This window comes from Leopardus geoffroyi, chromosome C1 (genome assembly GCF_018350155.1).
Source record: "Leopardus geoffroyi isolate Oge1 chromosome C1, O.geoffroyi_Oge1_pat1.0, whole genome shotgun sequence".
NCBI classification, from domain to species: Eukaryota; Metazoa; Chordata; class Mammalia; order Carnivora; family Felidae; genus Leopardus; species Leopardus geoffroyi.
Window position 1 is genome coordinate 33,895,756 of NC_059328.1, and position 19,930 is coordinate 33,915,685.

Genomic DNA, 19,930 nt, shown 5'->3' on the forward strand with positions numbered 1-19,930 from the left:
AGGTGAAAGAAAAGTGGGGATGAGATATGTATTTATATTTTTTATAATGTCGTAATACATTTACTGGTATTCTTTGTGTTTTTTGGTGGATTCAAATTACTGTCTGGGGTCACTTACTTCATCCTGAAGAATCTCCTTCAGTATTACATGGCAGGCAGGTCTGTGAGCAACAAACTCTTTATTCTTGTTAGGAATTTTTTTTATTATTATTATTATTTTAATATTTATTTTTGACAGAGAGACAGAGCATGAGTGGGGGAGGGGCAGGGAGAGGGAGACACAGAATCGAAACAGGCTGCAGGCTCTGAGCTGTCAGCATAGAGCCTGACGCAGGCCTCGAACTCACAGACAGCGAGATCACGACCTGAGCCGAAATTGGATGCTCAACTGATTGAGCCACTCAGGCGCCCCATATTTTTATGTTTCATTTTTAAGAGACAGCTTTGCTGGATATAGAATTTTTTTTTAAGTTTATTTATTGGGTGGCTCAGTTGGTTAAGCATCTGACTTTGGCTCAGGTCATAATCTCACAGTTCATGAGTTTGAGTCCTGCATCGGGTGAGCACAGCACTGCTTCTCTGTCTCTGTTTCTCTCTCCCCCCCCCCCATGGGATTCTCTCTCACTCTCACTCTCTCCCTCCCTCTCTCTCTCTGCCCCTCACTCACTTATGCCCTCTCTCAAAAAAAATAAAGTGTATTTATTTTGAGAGAGACAGAAGCAGTGTGAGTGGGGGAGGAGCAGAGAGAGAAGGAGAGAGAGAGAATCCCAAGCATGCTCTGCATTGCAGAGCCCGACGCAGGACTCAAACTTACGAGCTGTGAGATCATGACCTGAGCCAAAACCAAGAGTCGGATGCTTAACCAGCTGAACCATCCAGGAGCCCCTGGATATACAATTCTTGATTGACAGTTTTTTCTTTGAGTATTTTGAACATGTTATCCCACTCCCTCTTGGCTTTTATTATTTTTGCTGAGAAATCTGCTGTCACCTTATTGGACTTCCTTGTAACTGATCAATCATCTTACGCTTGCTGCTTTCAAGGTTTTTTCTTTGTCTTCAGTTTTCAATATTTTTACTATCATGTGTCTGTGGATCTCTTTGTGTTTCAGCTTCATGGATGTGTGCATCAATACTTTCCAGTAAATGTGGGGAATTTTGTCCATTATTTATTCAAATATTTTTTTCTGCTCCTTTCTCTCTCCTCTCCTCTTGGTACTCCCACTGTACATGTGTTGGTGTGTTTAGTGGAGTCCCACATTTACCTGCGGTTCTGTTCATTTTTCTTCATTTTTCTGTTTTCCATATTGCATAATCTTTCTTGATCTGCCTTTAACTTCACTGATTCTATCTTCCGCTAGTTCAGATCTGCTTTTGAGTACCTCTAGTGTATTTTTCATTTCTGCTATTGTACTTTTTACCTACAGAATTTGCTTTTTTTTAAAACAATGATGTTCTCTATTTGATGTGACATTGTTATCAAAAGTTTCTTTCCTTCTTTAATCATGGTTTTCTTTAGTTCTTTGAACAGATCTGTAATAGCCACTGTGAAGTCGTCATCCATTAAATCCAATACCTGGCCACTCTCACAGGCAATGTCTGTTGCCTATGCACAGCAAAATGCAAATTAAAACAAGTCTGAGATGCCTCTTTTTTTTTTTTCCAGTGACACTTTTCCTTGCTTTAATATTTTTGTCTTTTTCTGCTTTTGAAATGAGCTTTCAATTACAAAATACCAAACCCCTTAAAAATGCCAGCCATCGGCACACCGTGGAGAAGCCCCCAAGCAAGGATAGATAGTAGTGGCAGTTGGCAAGAGGTGGGAAGTGATTGAAGCAGTGGTTACAGATGTTCACAGGAAGCTAAAACTATCCAGCAGGTTGTATCTTAAATGTTAACACAGGTTAAACTAGTCACTACCTTGGTGGGTGGCCTCAGTGTTTGGGTTCAGGTTCTACACGGCGGTCCAATTTCTTCCAGTTAAGAGTTCTTGGCTTGCACCAATCACAGGGTGGCCAGAGGGCACAGGACCAGTCTATTCATTTTTCAAAATGCTGCCATAGGCCTGCTACATGTGTTGAGAGACTTCGGGAGCCCTACCCTTCAGCGACTCTGTGTAATTTGGGTTTCCTGTCTGGACACGTAGCTCAGCCAAAATCCAGAGGCCATTTGTGAGTTTCAGGGATTGGTACGGAATGTCTTGCCCTTCTACATTCCTCTTGGCATTAGTACAGACATTGTTGTTTTGCAATTTGCTGGAAAGTCTCAGCATTTAAGTGACATTCCTTAATCTGAAACTGAAGTTCATTTTCACTGGGACCATCCTTTCCTTTGCAAGGAATACCTGGTGCTCCATTTTGCCATCTTCTACAAAAAGCACCATTGAGTGGGACGTAGCAGGTGAAGTGGCCTCAGGGCAACGTACTGCATGTCTGGCTCCCCAGACAGCAAAGACAGGTGGAGGGGCCACCTTCTACTACTTACTACATTGTAGTAGTCAGAGTCGTTGGGTAACAACTCTAGAAACTTCCTTAGGACTTTTACCGCTGAAAGCACCACCGCTGAGTTGGCGTGAGATTGCCGGGGAGTCACTCGTTCCCAGATGTTCTGAGCCTCCCGGCCATCTTTAGGGTTGTAATTAGGGAGTTCAAGATGAAAATCTGGCCCAGTCAGTGCACTCATTTGGGGCCATCAGCTGCTTATTAATGTTCTGTGGGTTCAGATCGAGTAAGTTGCCATTTAGGTGAGATTCGCTGATCTCAGAAAATGCTGCTACAGCATTAGCCACCACCATTGGATGTGAATCTGCAATGAGATCCCACAGAGTATCCAGAAATCCCTGATCTTCCACCATTTGGGCATCGATATCATGGAATTTTGCCATCATGTCTTCCTAACGTAGGAATCTTCATCCTTCAAGCACTTGCAGAGCTATTCTGTCATCTTGTCCACCCGGATGCACCCCTGGCCCTGCCTGCCAAGGCCTGAATTAGAGGATTGGGATCCTCACAGTCCTTCACAAAGCTATGGACAGCCATGATGGCCACGTCTGGCTGACTCTTGGTTAGGTTCATCAAATAGAGATACGCAAGCTTCTTTAATTTCAGATGGTCAGTGTACGTATAGTTTCTTACATCTGGAAAGAGAGAACTGACATCCTGCCCCCGGTCATGGCAGCAGTCGCTTTCTGCCCAGCCTCCTTCCTCTTTTTCTTTCTTTTCATTGTTGAGTTCAGCCTCTAATTCAAAGATTGCTCCTTTTTTATTGATTGTGAAGTCGCGTGGAGTCAGTCGTGGTTTAGGATCTTTAATGTGCACCAGAGGCAAGGCTGGGGGCGCCAGCAGCCCAGAGAGCCTGGCCTGAGCAGTGGTATAATTGTTTCCTGCACGTCATGACTGAGATGCTTCTTTATGAAAAATTTTTAATGACATTAACCAAAATTAGAAAGTCAGATATCACCCGAAATTTCTGAGAGCAAAAGAGAATGGGAATCCTTATGGGATGGTGAGGGGATGTAAACTGGTATAGACATTCTAGAGAGCAGTCTGATAGTTCCTGGTCGAATAGAGAATGCATATATCTTGTTACCCAGTGGTCTGCTCCTGGATGCATACCAGGAATTACATCACACCGGTCCATTAGAGAGCACATACAAAGACGTCCGCCTTCGTGTTCGTAGCAATGGAGAGTCGAAGACAACCCAGCTGTCCGTCCCCAAAGAGCTGGATGCATACCACAGAATACCAAATCTCTGGTAGAAGCAATAATTATATACATGACAACATAGATGGTTGAGAGAAAAAAGTAAAACTGAAGAATGCAGTCTGAAGGATGGTGCCATGTATAGAAATATCCAAGAACATGGGGGCGCCTGGGTGGCTCAGTCAGTTGAGCGTCCGACTTCAGCTCAGGTCATGATCTCCCGTTTTGTGGGTTTGAGTCCCGCATCGGGCTCTGTGCTGACAGCTCAGAGCCTGGAGCCTGCTTCCGATTCTGTGTCTCTTCTCTCTGCCCTTCCTCCACTCATGCTCTGTCTCTGTCTCTCAAAAATAAATAAACGTTAAGGAAAAAAAAAAAAGGAAAATTTCCAAGGACACAAATGAGACACATTAATTGGCGCCTTTGTTAAGGGAGGAACAAGAGTGAAAATTAAAAGAGGAAAGGAATGAAATATAAAATAAAAATTGGCCGTACGTGAATTATGACATTCTGTAACTCTGCACCTGAGCTACAGAATGAAGAAAGTAAAGATACAAAATCAAGGAAATATGAGGCAAGGTCATCAGACAAGTTTTGGGGCTGGGAGAAAGAGGAAGAGAGTCTGAAGGCCTGGAAAGAGAACAAATGGCATGAAATCAGTATCTTGGAGATTCAGAAAGTGAACTTACTGAAAAACACGGAGTTATCGGTCCGTTGGAGGCTTGTGGTCATGAATTTCAAGTGAAATCGGTAAGCCTGCTTGTCTGATTCTCCATCATCGTACAACTTCTTAGGGAGAAGTGCAGAGAAAGGACGAAAGAGGATTACTGTTGTGTTTAAGGTAAGAGAGGTGTGAGTGTATTCAAAAGCTGATGGGAATGTGCCAGTAGAGACAGGGAGGTTGAAGATATTGGAGAAAGAAAGGGTAAGGGATGGAGAAGGGGAATACTCTGTCCTGCCCCCCACCCCGGCACAGCACAGCACCTTTTCTTCCGAGATAGTAGGGAAGGTTGAGTGGATGCAGCTGAGTTTATAAGTGAGAAAGGGCCAGAATTTGAGGGAATCCCCATCTCAGCCTTTGGTTTGCTTGTGAATGGGCCTAAAATACGTGCACCTAATTGAATTTCCCAGCCATCACTCCTCATTCAGGTGTCCCAGGTATAAGGCCTCCGAAAATAGAACAATGTGTCTCCGTGTGAAATCATTCACCCCAGCTCTCACTGCTGCTGGTGGCGGAATGACGCCATTTCTCTGGAGAGAAGTCTGGCAGGGCCTCTGAAGGTCTTTAGAGTCGTTCATGCCATTTCCCCCAGTATTCCCCTTCTAGAAATGTACCCGTTGCGTCCGTCCCAGCCTATTGATAGTGATGCTCTTGGCTAGGAATGCCCGCGGCACTTTGCCCAGGCCCATATTACTCATAGCAAACCCCTAGACGTTTCTCCCACCACGGCCAGAGTTGTGGTTGGACAGGACCTTTTCCTTCTTAGGATCATTGCAGGAGGCACTTCAGCACAAAACACCAGGGAACTTAGGGGAACAGATTTGTTACTCACATGCTCTGGAGGGTACGGAGCACACATGAGGGCCGCACAGCAAGGTCATGGGGAGAGAAAGGGCATGGGCTTTGCCTTTACTGGAGTGTGGGGGGTGGGATGTCTAGGATTTTGTGGGTTTGCTCTTTATTGGCTAATTTAAAACCTAAGAGCACAGGAAGGAAGAAGTGGGATCACTCAAGCAGCCAGTTATGCAAGTTATCCAGGGCATTCTGAGAAAGGGACTAACATGGGCAGCAGGGGGGGCAGCCTCATTCCTCATCTGGTTGTTTTGCTAGTAACTGTGTCACACAGCTGGCACTATGTTTCTTTAAGATGGATGTCTTTTGAAACAGATGCGTCCGCATTCAAAAGCTTAGTGTTGGATACTTCCACTGAAGGAGCTAAGGAAGTCATCAGAGAGGTACAAAGACTTAACCCGCAAGGGTGTTTAGTCTAATGTTATTCCTAAATAACAAATGATGGAATCCACTGAAATGTTCCCATAGTAGAGGAATGGCTACATTAAATTCTGGTATAGCTATAGAACAAAGTTCTGAGGCTCCTGGGTGCCTCGGTCACTTAAGCATCTGACTTTGGCTCAGGTCATGATCTCACGGTTCGTGAGCTCAAGCCCCGCTTCAGGTGAACCCCGCTTCTCTCTCCCCCATCTCCTATCTCCCTATCCCTCATGGGATTCTCTGTCTCTCTCCCTCTCTCTCTCCACCCTCCCTCATTTGTGCCATCTCGCTCTCAAAAAAAAAAAAAAATCCTTAAAAAATTTTTTTAATTGCCATTTTTTGTCATTTTAAATTGCTTTTTAAAATAATAGCAGCATTGGAAAATATGCATAATATTAAAGCAGTCTTCCCACAGCCATTATCTGCGCACCCAGGCTAACTAACATTCGTAGGTGGTAATGGAGCTGAAGTATACAGCCAGCCCTTTGCTTACTCTGCCAGATCTCACTCTGTGTGATTTCTCCAGGGGGAGCCTGCTCACTTCGAGTATCTGATGTACCCCTTGCACTCCGCAGCCATCACCGGGCTAGCCACGTGCATCCGCAAACCCTTCATTGCCACCTGCTCTCTGGATCGATCCGTTCGCATCTGGAATTATGAATCAAAGTAAGGATGAAAGGCTTCGCGACTGCAGCGTGCAGGATCCCGGTTGTTACATTTGTTCATGTAAATTATTTTAATTAGAGAGTTTTAAAATGTAATTACTTGAAGCTCTCGATTGGAAAAGGTGTTTTGTTTTGTTTTGTTAATCAAGTCTGTCAACTTACCTGTTTCTCTTCCCTTTTTGCTCGCGCTCGGGCTAGAACATGGCTTTGTGTTTTATTAAGTGCTTCACCACACGCCAGACACCATGCTAGACAATGGGGACATAAAGATAACACTCCGCCTTGTTAAATAATCTCCTGTGTTCTTCCAGTTTTCCTCTCTCCCTCCAGATGTACTTTTCGTCACATGGGACTCTCCAGACCACTACATCTCTCTCCTCATCACTGCCCCCGACCATCCTTAACTCCCTAGTGACTTTTTCTCCCTGACATGGATTCCCTGAGGATCCCCAGCCTAGAGTGGCTCCCCACTGTAATTTCTCTGTCCTTTGTGTATAGCCACTGGGTTGCCGAAAAGAGACCGTGCGGTCCTTCCAACTCGGGGGATCCAAATGGAGCTGTGCCTTCAGCATCGCTAGAGAACTCGTTGATCACTTCCCTTATTTCCCATACTCATTGCCGGACACTCTCCTCAAATAACCAAGACCTGGGGAAAAGAGGAACCAAAATTTCAAGCGACAAAGTATCTCCTGTGCTATGATAGAAATATGTGCCAGATACAATGGAGGGCTCAAGGGAGTTTCTTAGAATTCCATAATCTTGTTCACAGCACTCTGGAGCTATTTAAGGAATACCAGGAAGAGGCTTATACAATCAGCCTTCATCCATCGGGGCACTTTGTTGTCGTAGGATTTGCTGACAAACTACGCCTTATGAATCTACTCATTGATGATATACGTTCTTTCAAAGAATATTCTGTCAGAGGATGCAGAGAGGTAAGATGCTAGAGATAAAGGTTCAGTTTCTTGGAAAACTGGGGGTTGAAGTATCAAGAACTAACACACTCTGGCAAAGTGGGACCAAAGTCTGCTTAGAGAACATGGGTGGCTTTAAAAGAAGAAAAGGCAAGAGATCGGGTTCTCCTCTCCCCAAACTTCTTGAGCATACGGCTCTCTCCCATTTCTCTCTTGCTCACCAAGATATTTCACTGAACCCCAAGCCTTGTGAGATCCCACGTGTGATTAATTCTCTCTCTGATTGCCGAGTAACAAAAAGTGTCAAAAAGGGAAGTCATCTCAGAATCGGAGCGCCAGCCAGTCGGGAAGGTGAAGTTGGAGATTGGAAGGGGCCTGGGAATAGAAGCGTCACCAGGGAGAGGCAGTAGGCCGCCCATCACACTTCCCCCTGAGGTGACGGCAGAAACCAGATAGTGATTTCGGGAGTTGCTTCCCCACTCAGACACCTCTACAAACAATAACGAATGCTGCCCTCTACCATCCAAGCAGCGTCATGGTCCGTGCACACACCAGTGGCAGCATCTTGGCCAGTATGAGCTACAGGAATAGCCAAGATGCCGGCTGGTCCTCAGTCCCTCTGCACCTTTCCCCCCGATTCCCACTTCCACACCTGCTTTCAGCCTGAACTCTTTAGGAAAAAGAGCTCTTGACTGTAACGTCCAGAAGGCTCATTTCTCTCATTCTTGCTCTCTTGCTTTGTTTCTTTGTAGTGTTCCTTTAGCAATGGAGGTCACCTGTTTGCTGCGGTCAGTGGAAATGTGATTCACATTTTTGCCAGTACGAGCCTGGAGAACATCTCGAACCTGAAAGGACACACCGGGAAGGTCAGTGAGTGAGCAGTGTCCAAGGACACGGGAGGCACAGAGCCAAGCATTATGCTTGCCGAGTGAACAAAAGAGAAGCAATGCATTTCCTCTTGGAGTTCACGGTCTACTTGGGGAAAGAGACGATAAAACAAAAGCACAGGGTAATTACTAATTGCAATAAATGCAATGAAAGAAAAACATGGGGTGTTATGAGAGTAAATAATGAAAGAGTTGGCATAATTTAGAGTGGGGTGTTCATAAAGGCTGGGTCCTAAAGGAGTAGGAAGGAATTAACCAGATAGAGCTTCAGAGGAGCTGAAAAGTCTGTGGGGCTGGAACCGTAGGTGTCAGGACAAAACGGGACCCAGCTGAGATTGGTAAGATTAGCAGAGGCCCAAGTGCATGGAACCTTGCAGGCCTCCTAAGTATAAAAAAACTATAAAAAAGATATCCTCCTTGTGCCTTGAAATCATTGAAGATTTTCAGAGGAGGGAATGATATGACCAGATTCGCATTTTAGACTACTTTGGCTGCAGAAAGAAGAATGTATTGAAAGGGTGGAAATGGTAAGGAGACTATTGTGGATGTCTACACCATTTTGGACCATAAAGGAGATGGTACAGATAGGGAGAAGGAGGTGGATTCAAAAGATACTTAGCAAGCAAAACCAGTAGTTTTCAGACAGAGTGGAGATGGGGCATGAAGACAAGGGAGGGGCCAAAGGTGGAAAGACTTAAGAAGTCGGTGAAAGAATTTGGACAGAAAAAGCACTTGAAAGGCATGCTAGGCAGAGGACCTATTAGAGATGATGGAACTGGAGTATAAAATAGGGTGGTGGTTTGAGGTACACATGGCTGGAACATTGGGCACATTCCAGCAGTGGTGGAAGGAGCCAGAGAGGTTGGCTACATCCCAGTGTGTGCACCATGCCAAGGAATTGGACTTTACTCAGTAGGTGATGAGAGGCAATTGAAAGGATTTGGGAAAGGAAGTAATGGGGTTAGAAAGGTACTTCTCCAAACAGTATTGAGGATGGATTAGAGGAGAGGGAACTTGGAGGGATGGAGACCAGCTACGAAGTGAGGGTGAAAGATGAGTTGGAAAATAAACCATGGCTTTGGTAGTAGAGACAGAGAGAAGCACGACATTAAGTTCCATTTTGTCTATGTTACGTGCCATGTGTCCAAGAACTATGGTACTCAGGTGTGGGGGTCAGGAAAGAAGTCAAGGCTGAAAATGAAGATTCACGGGATTAGGTGGTAGTGCAAGTCAGAGGCATAGATTACATCACCAAGGGCCTGGAATTTGAGAAGAATCTTGGGCAGAGACAGGTGACCAACATTTCAGGGACTGGTTAAAGAAGAGAAGGACTGCAAATGAAGGCACAAGAGAACTTGGAATCAAGGAATTGTATCAGAGAAGCGAAGGAATTCTTCCAAGATAAAGTAGTTGGTGGCATTAAAGGTCAGAGGGGCGCCTGGGTGGCTCAGTTGGTTGAATGTCCAACTCTTGATTTCAGCTCAGGTCATGATCTCATGGTATGGTATGTGGGATGGAGCCCTGCATTGGGCTGACAGCATGGAGCCTGCCTGGGATTCTCTCTCTCCCTCTCTGCCCCTCCCCTGCTCGCTTGCTCTCTCTCTCTCTCTCTCTCTCTCTCTCTCTCTCTGTCTCTCAAAAATAAATCAACATTTACAAAAATAAGTAAAGGTCAGAGAGAGGTCCTGTAAAGACTAAAAACTAACCATTGAGTGTGGCAAATAACAGGTGCATAAGTGCAGGAACTGTGAAAACCCTGAGCTTTCCCGGTTTCAACAATGCGATTGGTCTTCCAGTGACTGTGGAGGTGCAGATGAAAGCATGCCAGGTGATTCTGATGCTCTTTCTAGAACCATGTGCATCTCCTTGGGAGGCCCTCCCTGACCAGTCCAGGAAAGCAGCCCTTTGCAAGTATTTATAACACTGGTTTCTAACCAGGGTTGTATGTTAGACTTACATCTGCAGTATTAAAAATATACATATACAGATGGAAGATACAATAAAGCCATGCACATGGAAATTTATAACCTTAAATACATATATTAGGAGTATAAAAAGAGAAAAATCAGTGATATAATCATCTAAAGAAATTAGAAAAGGAACAGCAAATTAAATTCAAAGAAGATAAAAGGAAGGAAATAGTAAGGATAAGAGCAGAAGTTAATGAAATAGAAAACAAACACAATAGAAGATCATCAAAGCCAAAACATGGTTTTTGGGTTTTTGGGTTTTTTTTTTAATGTTTGTTTGTTTTGAGAGACGGGGGGAGGGGAGAGAGATAATCTAAGCAGGCTCCGCACCATCAGCACAGAGCCCGATATGAGGCTCTCATGAACCATGAGATCATGACCTGAGCCAAAATCAAGAGTTGAACATTTAACCAATTGAGCCACCCAGGCAACCCAGGTTTTTTTTTAAGTAATCTCTACTCCCAATGTGGGGCTCAAACTCAGAACCTTGAGATCAAGAGTTGCATGCTCTACCAACTGAGCCAGTCAGGTGTCCCCTGACTTAGCATTTTGAAAATGCAAAATGGACAAGCCTTTAACATGACTGATTACGAGAGGAGAAAAAAAGGAGGAAAGGTAAATAACCAGTATGAGGAATGAAAAGGGGATATCAGTACAGATCCTATATAATAAAAAAAGATCATGAGGGGATATTATGAACAACTTTATGAAAATAAATTTGAATAATATAGATGAAACAAATTCCTAGAAAAATTGAGTCCATCATTTAAAAACCTTTCTATAAAGAAAACTCTAGGCCCAGAGCATATCACTGGAGAATTATATCAACTTGTAAGGAAAAAAAAAAAATGACACTAATAATATTGAAGAAACTCTTGCAAAGTATAGAGAAAAGAGCAAATACTTCCCAATATTGTTCTGTGAGGCCAGCATAATCATGATACCAAAACCTGTCAAAGACATCACAAGGAAGAAATGCGAAGCTGGTCTTTTTTGTGACCATAGAAATAAAATATTATCGAGCCAATCCATCAATATATAAAAAGGAGAACACACAACATGACCAAGTTGGATTTATTCCAGGAATACAAGACTGTTTTACAATTTGAAATCAATTAATGTGGTACACCACGTTAGCATAATAAGGATGAAAAAATCGTATGTTTATCTCCATAAATGCAGATATAATAAAATTGATAGCATTTAATATCCATTCACGATTTTAAAAAACAACACTTGGGGCACCTGGGTGGCTCAGTCGGTTAGGCATCCGACTTCAGCTCAGGTCATGATCTTGTGGTTTGTGAGTTCGAGCCCCACGTCGGGCTCTATGCTGACAGCTCAGAGCCTGGAGCCCATTTTGGATTCTGTGTCTCCCTCTCTCTCTGCCCCTACCCTGCTCACGCTCTGTCTCTCCTTCAAAAGTAAATAAACATTTTTAAAATTTTAAATAATACAAAAATAAAAAACAACGAACTAAAAAATAATGGAACTTCTATTATAAAAATCTTATGCAAGATATTTAAGAAAACCTACAACAAAAAGCATACTTGATCCTAAATTATGAAAGCATTCCTTCTGAGATAGAGAACAAAAGACGATGCCTTCTGTTAGCCTGGTACTGAGTCCTAACCAGTGCAATAAGACAAGAAAAGGAAATATGTCTTAGTCCATGAGTCTGCCATAACAAAACAGCACAGACTGGGTAGCTCATAAAGAACAGAAAAGTTTCCTCACAGTTTGGAGGGCAAGAAGTCCAAGACTCAGGTGCCAGCATGGGTAGGTGAGGGCCCTCTTCCTGGCTGCAGATTTCTCATATCCTCACATGGTAGAAGGGGTGAGCTAGCTCTCTGGGGCATCTTTCATAAGGACACTTACTAATTCCATTCATGAGGGCTCTACCCTCATGACCTAATCACCTGTCAAAGGGCCCCACCTCCCTATACCATCATCTTCTCGGGTAAGGATTTCAACATACGAACTGGAGGGTGCAGGGCAGAGTAAGAGACACAAACATTCAGACCAAAGCAAAATAAAAGCGTAGAAATTGGAAAGGAATAAATAGATCCTCACAGACAACATGACTGAGTATGTAGGAAATTCAAAGAGTTTTCAGAGAAACTATTAAAATTAGTGAATCTAGGAATAGTGTTGGAAATAGCGTCACTATATTTTTTCAAGGGTATTTGTACATAATAGTAACAAACAGAGAATCCAATTTAAGAGGTGGAAGTGAAGCTGAGGAGGTGGTTAAGGACGTGCCCCACAGGGTCGCAGTCATGGAAATACCAAAAGAGGTGGCCAGTGGGTCAGCAGGTTGGTTCCTTATGAGAAAATAAGCAAATATATTGAAGATAATGGGAACCAGGACTCTCACTATTGGAGAAGGAAGTTATAAATATGATAAGGGGAAGATCTAGAAAGTTGTTGTTGTTGTTGTTGTTGTTGTTTGTTTCTTTGTTTAGTGACCTGGCAGAACAAATCCTGAGAAGTCTTTCTTTCCCCTGCAGTGTGCAACCTTGATGTCTCTGCTCAGATTTTTGTTCTTTTTATCTTTTCTCTGGTTGCCCCTGCGTTGACCTGAGCCACTCATTAGTCACAGATTGGGCTTAGTCCCCTTAGCCAGTTACACTTTCACCCTTTACCATTGGATCTGTGTGGCTGGGAGGCGGCTGTCACAGTTCACAGAGTTCACGTTTTTTTTTGCTCCTTGTTCAGCCAGGTTCTAGTAGTTTGGAGGTTCTCTCTGTGTACCTGAGAGAGTGCAGCCCTAGCCATGCACACAGTCTTCCAGGCTGCCAGGGATGAGTGTGATTTTATTTCTAAGCCTGGCTTCCTGGGAGATGCCCGTGGGCCAGAGGAGATTATTATTCAGTTAGGGTTTGGTCAGATGTTATGTTTAAACCCCTTGTGCTAGTGAGGTTTCTGCCCTGTGTTGATGGGTCCCTGTGCAGCTCAGAAGACGCTTTCGAGTTTTCCCCATATCCTGCTCCGATTGCTCGTGAGTGGGGCGGCTTAGCACATGCGCACAGCCTTCCCGACCCCCGGAGTTGTCTATGATTGCAGAAGGTCTCTCCTTGACCGTGTCTTTCCCTCGTCCTATTAAAATTGTCATGCTCTGCTATTTGCTCATATTGTGGACCTACCAGCCTTTTCTTAATCGCACTACACTGATACCTCCATCATTTTAGACAATGCCCAGAGGGTAGACTTGTTCATGCTCTGTTCCAAATAAAGCCAGTTTTGGGTTTGCTGAAGGGCACGCACCAGGAAAGGACATTCTGCCTCGGTCTAGTGGAACACGTGAGGAGTTCATCCTCCTTTCCCTAATGAGGCGTCTGTGTGTGTGTGTGTGTGTGTGTGTGTGTGTGTGTGTGCACGTGTGTGCACAGGGACATATGCACGCTTTTAACTGGGTACGCCTTCATCCCCTGTAGGTTCGCTCGGTTGTGTGGAACGCGGATGACAGCAAACTGATCTCTTGCGGCACAGACGGTGCTGTCTATGAATGGAATCTGTCCTCAGGAAAGAGAGAGACAGAATGCGTTCTCAAGTCCTGCAGTTACAACTGTGTTACTGTCTCCCCCGATGCCAAAATTATCTTTGCAGTTGGATCAGACCAGACCCTCAAGGAGATTGCAGACTCTTCGGTGAGTCTGCCCCGGCCCCACCTCCGGGCTGCCCGCTGGTCTGCAGAAGACGGCTTCCACGGGTGCAGCAGGAAGTGTGACGGGAAGAGGGCTCGTCAGAACAGGGTCCCTTCTTCATGGGACAACCCTCTGGGTCATTCCGTTATTGATACTTCTGGGATTTCCTGCCCGGCGCCCTACCTGACTGGTTAAACCGTGGGGCCCCTTTCTCCTTCTGTTTTGCTGGCTGGCTACAGGTCTCTTCCACCCTCCAGGCCCGCAGGTCAGCAACATCTCCAAACTGCATGCTTACCCTGGGGTAGAGACGGAAGTATAGTTACCGCTGATGCCTCGGCTCAGCCACCACATTTGTTCGAGACCTCCAAACTCTGAAATTTAGGAATTACCACATTTGGCCCCAAATAGCTGAGGGAGGAGAGAAGAGTGCAGCAGAGACACTTCACACAAACGTGGCTGGATCCTTCTCCGGGCGCCAGCGACAGCCGATCTTCTTTGGTGCTCGTCACCCTCCTGGCGCTGGGGCCGGAAAGCGCACAGACACCACGGCAGCAGACTGACCCGAGACGGGTTTCGCCATGATTGGAGCCCAGCTGAGAGGAGGGGGTCTCTCCACTGTGCCCCCAAGTAGCTTAGTCCTAATTGTGTGGTGGCTTTTACAGTGCTGAACCGGAACAAGCCCCTTCAGGCCAGGCCCGCAATTCACGCCTCTTGCCGTCCCTACTAGCCGGCGCACACTGCATGACCCACACAAACATTCCCTCAATGTTTGGTGGGAGGGTGGGTGGGTGATTGGATGGAGGGAAGGCACGGTGAGTGAATTCACGAAAAACAAAATGAGTTTCCTGATAGTATAGTTTTGTTTGTGTAACGGGCATTAATAACTGTTTGCTGAATGGCTGTATGATCCGTATCGCATTCTGAGTGTGAGATGTGAGGTAGCCTAGCAGTCACGAGCAGAGACACTCGGGCCTGACTGCCACTTCCTAGGTGGGTGCTGTCTCTGTGGCTCTGTTTCGTCATCTTAAAATAGGGGTAACGGTAACTGCCCTCAAAGCGTTTTTGTGAGGATCAAATGAGTTACAACATGCAAAAGCCTTAAAATGGGGCTTGGCTTCCTTGTAAAAAAATTTTTTTTAATGTTTATTTAGTTTTGAGAGAGACAGAGACAGAGGGTGAGTGGGGGAGAGCCAGAGAGAGAGGGAGACACAGAATCCAAAGCAGACTCCAGGCTCTGAGCTGTCAGCACAGAGCCTGACACAGGGCTCGAACCCACAAACCGTGAGATCCTGACCTGAGCCGAAGTCGAATCCTTAACCGACTGAGCCACCCAGGCGCCCCTTGGCTTCCTTTTATTAACGTTAATCCTAACTCCCAGAATACTTGTTCACCAATCAGGCAGCCAGGATACACTGAAATCAGTGCCTTTTATGCGTAGGCACCATGCCAGGTGCTGTAAGGAATAGAGAAACATTTTTCAGTACAGAACTTGCCCAGGTGTTGCTGTTACAGGAGAGGAGGGAATGACATGGGGCCACAGCTGAGCCCCTCACCCTGAACACCCGTCTGTGTTCCAGATCCTTCGAGAGATATCAGCCTTTGATGTCGTCTACACAGCCATCGTCATCTCGCATTCTGGGCGCATGATGTTTGTGGGCACCTCGGTGGGAACCATCCGTGCGATGAAGTACCCGCTGCCTCTGCAGAAAGAATTCAATGAGTACCAGGCCCATGCGGGTCCTATCACCAAGGTGAGAAGGGACCCTCTCTTTAGGGGCCCATTCCCAGAACTAGCTCTCCGTGGATCCATCTGATCCTGCCCTCCACACCCCTGCTTCATCCTTGCAACCCCTCTCTGTGTCTCCTCTCCCCTTATTCCTCTCTCCCTCTTTATTCATCCAACCACCCATTCAATGAGCCCTTATTGGCTACTAATACTCTTTGTTTCAACTACTCCCACGAGTATATCTTAGGAGATTATCAGAGGTACACCTAAAGATTCATGTACAAGGTTGTTCACCATAATACCATGCATAATAATGGGCCATTTGAGAGACGCTGTATGCCACCCACCCAGATCTCCCATCTGTTGAGTGCTGGCTGCCGCATCCGGCTCTCCTCCCCCACGGAAGTGCCCTGGACCAAAAAGAGTCAAAGCCCAGGAGATGAACCCCTCCGTCCCCCTGAAGACACAAAACATGAACACACATTTGTAAATTGTCCCTCCAACAACACCAACACCCAAGGCTTTGAACTATATCCCAAACTCTACACTGCCTTGCCCGCAGACAGTATCCTTATGAAGAAAGGATTTCTCATTATCAGCTGGAACATTCCGGTATTGAGCCTGGGTCTTGCACTCAAAGTAAACTGAAAACTCCCCCTCTTCTCTTCATAGCCGTGAAGTTTTGTGGATAAGGTATTTATTTTTCTGATTATGAAAGCAACACGTATTCACTTTATAAATAAAAATCCCTATAGTATCCTCATTAATGTTTTGATGCCTTTTCTCATACTCTTCTGTGTACTTTTGTGTGCATTTTAAATAAATAGAGATTATACTGTATGTACTTTTGTAGGCTGCTTTTTTTTTTTTTACTTAATGCTATTATAAGCATTTTTTTCATATAATTAGGTGTTCCTCAAAAACATGATTTTAGTAACTACACAAATATCCCAACAAATGATGGACCATAACTTAATTCTTCTCTTACAACTAGGCTTTTTTAAAAAATTTTATTTATTTTATTTATTTTTATTATTATTTTTTTTTAGTTTATTTATTTATTTTGAAAGACAGAGAATGAGCTGGGGAGGAGCAGAGAGAGAAGGGGACAGAGGATCTGAAGCAGGCTCTATGCTGACAACAGAGAGCCCAATGTGGGGCTTGAAAACATGAGCTGTGAGATCATGACCTGAGCCAAAGTTGGATGCTTAACCGACTGAGCCACCGAGGCTCCCCTACAACTAGACATTTATTTTTATTTTTTTAATGAGAGGCTTTTTTACTGTTTATTTATTTTGAGAGAGAAAAAAAGAGAGAGAGAATCCCAAGTAGACTCCACACTCAGCACAGAGCCCAAGGCAGGGCTTGATCCCACAACTATGAGATCACAACCTCAGCTGATCAAGAGTCAGATGCTTAATTGACTGAGCCACCCAGGTGCCCTGAGAGTTTTTTTTTTAAGTTTTTTAAATTTATTCTGAGAGAGAGCATGCACGTGTGCGAGTGCAAGCAGGAGTAGGGCAGAGAGAGAGAATCTTAAGCAGGCTCTGTGGTGTTATTGCAGAGCCCAACTCAGAGCTCAATCTCACAAACCATGAGATCACGACCTGAGCTGAAATCAAGAGTCGGATGCTTGACTGAGCCACTCAGGTACCCTGGCATTTATTTTTATTTATTTTTTTATTTTAAAGAGAGAGAGAGAGAGAGAAAACATGCGCAGGGGAGGGGCAGAGGGAAAGAGAGAGAGAATTTCAAGCAGGCTCCATGCCCAGTATAAGGTCGACACGGGGCTCAATCCCACAACTGTGAGATCATGACCTGAGCTGAAATCAAGAGTTGGATGTTGAACCGACTAAGCCACCCAAACGCCGCTAAAACTGGGCATTTAAATGACCTTATGAACTCTAATATTCTGCTCTACAGATTTCCGTGGGCATCTCTGATTATTTTAAAGGCTAAATTGCTAGACAGGGGTAAAAGCCCGAAGTGAAAGAACATTGCCATTTGTAAGGTTTTTTTTTTTTTTTTTAACGTTTATTCATTTTTTGAGAGGCAGAGAGAGACAGAGCACGAGTGGGGGAGGAGCAGAGACAGAGGGAGACACAGAATCCAAAGCAGGCTCCAGGCTCTGAACTGAGAGCACAGAGCCTGATGCGGGGCTCGAACTCACAAACCATGAGATCATGACCTGAGCCAAAGTCGGACACTCAACCCACTGAGCCACCCGGGCATCCCCATTTGTAAGGTTTTGACGCACATTCCTGATGGTGAGAAGGCATCTTCATAGTTGATTCTTTTGCTTTCACTTTTTTTTTTTTTTTTTTTAAAGTTTATTTATTTTTGGGACAGAGAGAGACAGAGCATGAACGGGGGAGGGGCAGAGAGAGAGGGAGACACAGAATCGGAAACAGGCTCCAGGCTCTGAGCCATCAGCCCAGAGCCCGACGCGGGGCTCGAACTCACGGACCGCGAGATCGTGACCTGGCTGAAGTCGGACGCTTAACCGACTGCGCCACCCAGGCGCCCCTTGCTTTCACTTTTTATTTTGAGACGATTATAAATTCATAGGCATGTAAAGATGACATAGGTCCAGTGTACCCTTCTCCCAGTTTCCCCCAATAATTGTATCTACTGTAACTATAGTATGATATCACCCCAGAAAATTGACGTTGGTACAATATGTGTGTGTGTTTCGCTGCCATTCTATCACATGTATAGATTCCTGTAACCAGCACTGCAATCAGGGCACAGAACTGCTTCATGGCCACAAAGAGCCCCCTCGGGCTACCTTTGATAGTGACACCCACCCACCCCTCACCCGCCTCCCTCCCTAGTCCTATGCAAACACTTACTTGTTGGTTCTCCAGTTCCATAATTTGACATTTTATTTATTTATTTATTTATTTATTTATTTATTTATTTATTCAGAGAGAGAACATGCCATGCATCCTCCATAATTTGTCATTTTAAGAATTTTATATAGGGGCGCCTAGGTGGCTCAGTCAGTTAAGCGTCCAACTCTTGATTTGGGCTCAGGTTGTGATCTCATGGTTCACGAGCCCCGCATCAGGCTCCACGCTGACAGCACAGAGCCTGCTTGGGATTCTCTCTCTCTCTCTCTCTCTCTCTCTCTCTGCCCCTACCCCACTTGTACACACACACACACTCTCAAAATAAATAAATACACCTTTAATAAAAAAGAATTTTATTTATTTTTCCCCCACGCCCTAAGAATTTTATATAAATAGAATGGTACAGTATGTGACCTTTTGACAGTGGCTTTTCTCGCCCAGTGCATACCCTCGAGCTCCATCCAAGTTTTCTCATGTATCAATACTTCATTTCTTCCATGGCAGGAATGCACCATCATCTGTTTAGCCATCTGCCTATTGCAAGATAGTTTACTGTTTTGCCAGTTTTGGGCTATTAAAAATAAAGCTGCTATGACCAATCACGTACAGGCTTCTGTGTGGACCTTCCTTTCTCTGGGGTAAATGCCCAGGGGAATGATTGCTGGATCATGTGATACATTTATGTTTAGTTTTTTTTAAGAAACTGCCAAGCTATTTTCCATTCCCACCAGCAATGGGTGCAAGATCCAGTTTCTCCACATCGTTGCCAGCATTTGGTATTGTCACTATTTCTCATTTTAGCTGTTCTAACACGTGTGTATAATATCTCCCCATAGTTTTAATATGCATTTCCCTAATGACTAACAGTGGTGAACACCTTCTTGTGTGCCTCTTTGCCATCTGGATACCTCTTTGGTGAAACGTCTCCATATTTCTTGCCCACCCTCTAGTTGGTTTGGGTTTTTTACTGCCGAGTGTTGAGAGTTCTTTTTATAATCTAGATAATAATTAACTCTTCAGATTCCAAATCCACAGAGGACATGACCCAGTCTTGCTTCTTTTATTTATGAACAGAAGCTTGTGAGATGTATCTCATTCTTACCCAGGATCCTGTCTTCCTTCCCGTGAGGATGTGCCCAGGGTTGCCTGAATGGAGGCCCTGCACACAGCCAGCTGAGTTCTGGTCACCCACGACCTCTGAAAGCTTCCCCTCCATGCTCTTTCTCTCCTCAGATGTTGCTCACCTTTGATGACCAATTCCTGCTGACTGTTGCTGAAGATGGCTGCCTGTTTACCTGGAAGGTCTTTGATAAGGATGGTCGAGGAATCAAGCGAGAGAGGGAGGTGGGCTTTGCCGAAGAGGTGCTCATTACTAAAACAGACATGGAAGAGAAGGTAAGAATTGGGTCTAACGAAGAGAGACGTGGAAATTCCTTACCAGACTGTGTCCAAACTCCTGGGACTGGCATTCGAGGGCCTGTGTAGCCTGGCTACCCCCCACTGCCCAGCACAGATTCCCCCCCGCCCCCGGCTCCTTGCACATCCCCTGCCCCCACCATCATGCTGCCCTCCTCACTGC

General features: G+C 44.9%; 1 protein-coding gene across 3 annotated transcripts in view; it reads left to right on the forward strand.

Moving 5' to 3' along the window:
- The window catches only part of CFAP57 (cilia and flagella associated protein 57), an 81,034-nt gene that overhangs the window by 13,258 nt on the left and 47,846 nt on the right, over positions 1 to 19,930 (forward strand). For all 3 annotated transcript variants that reach the window (XM_045476954.1, XM_045476953.1, XM_045476952.1), the window contains exons 7-12: positions 6,217 to 6,356; positions 7,125 to 7,290; positions 8,022 to 8,135; positions 13,564 to 13,776; positions 15,351 to 15,524; positions 19,585 to 19,746. In XM_045476954.1, the coding sequence (XP_045332910.1) occupies positions 6,217 to 6,356; positions 7,125 to 7,290; positions 8,022 to 8,135; positions 13,564 to 13,776; positions 15,351 to 15,524; positions 19,585 to 19,746 (969 nt within the window). The remainder of the gene's footprint in view (positions 1 to 6,216; positions 6,357 to 7,124; positions 7,291 to 8,021; positions 8,136 to 13,563; positions 13,777 to 15,350; positions 15,525 to 19,584; positions 19,747 to 19,930) is intronic.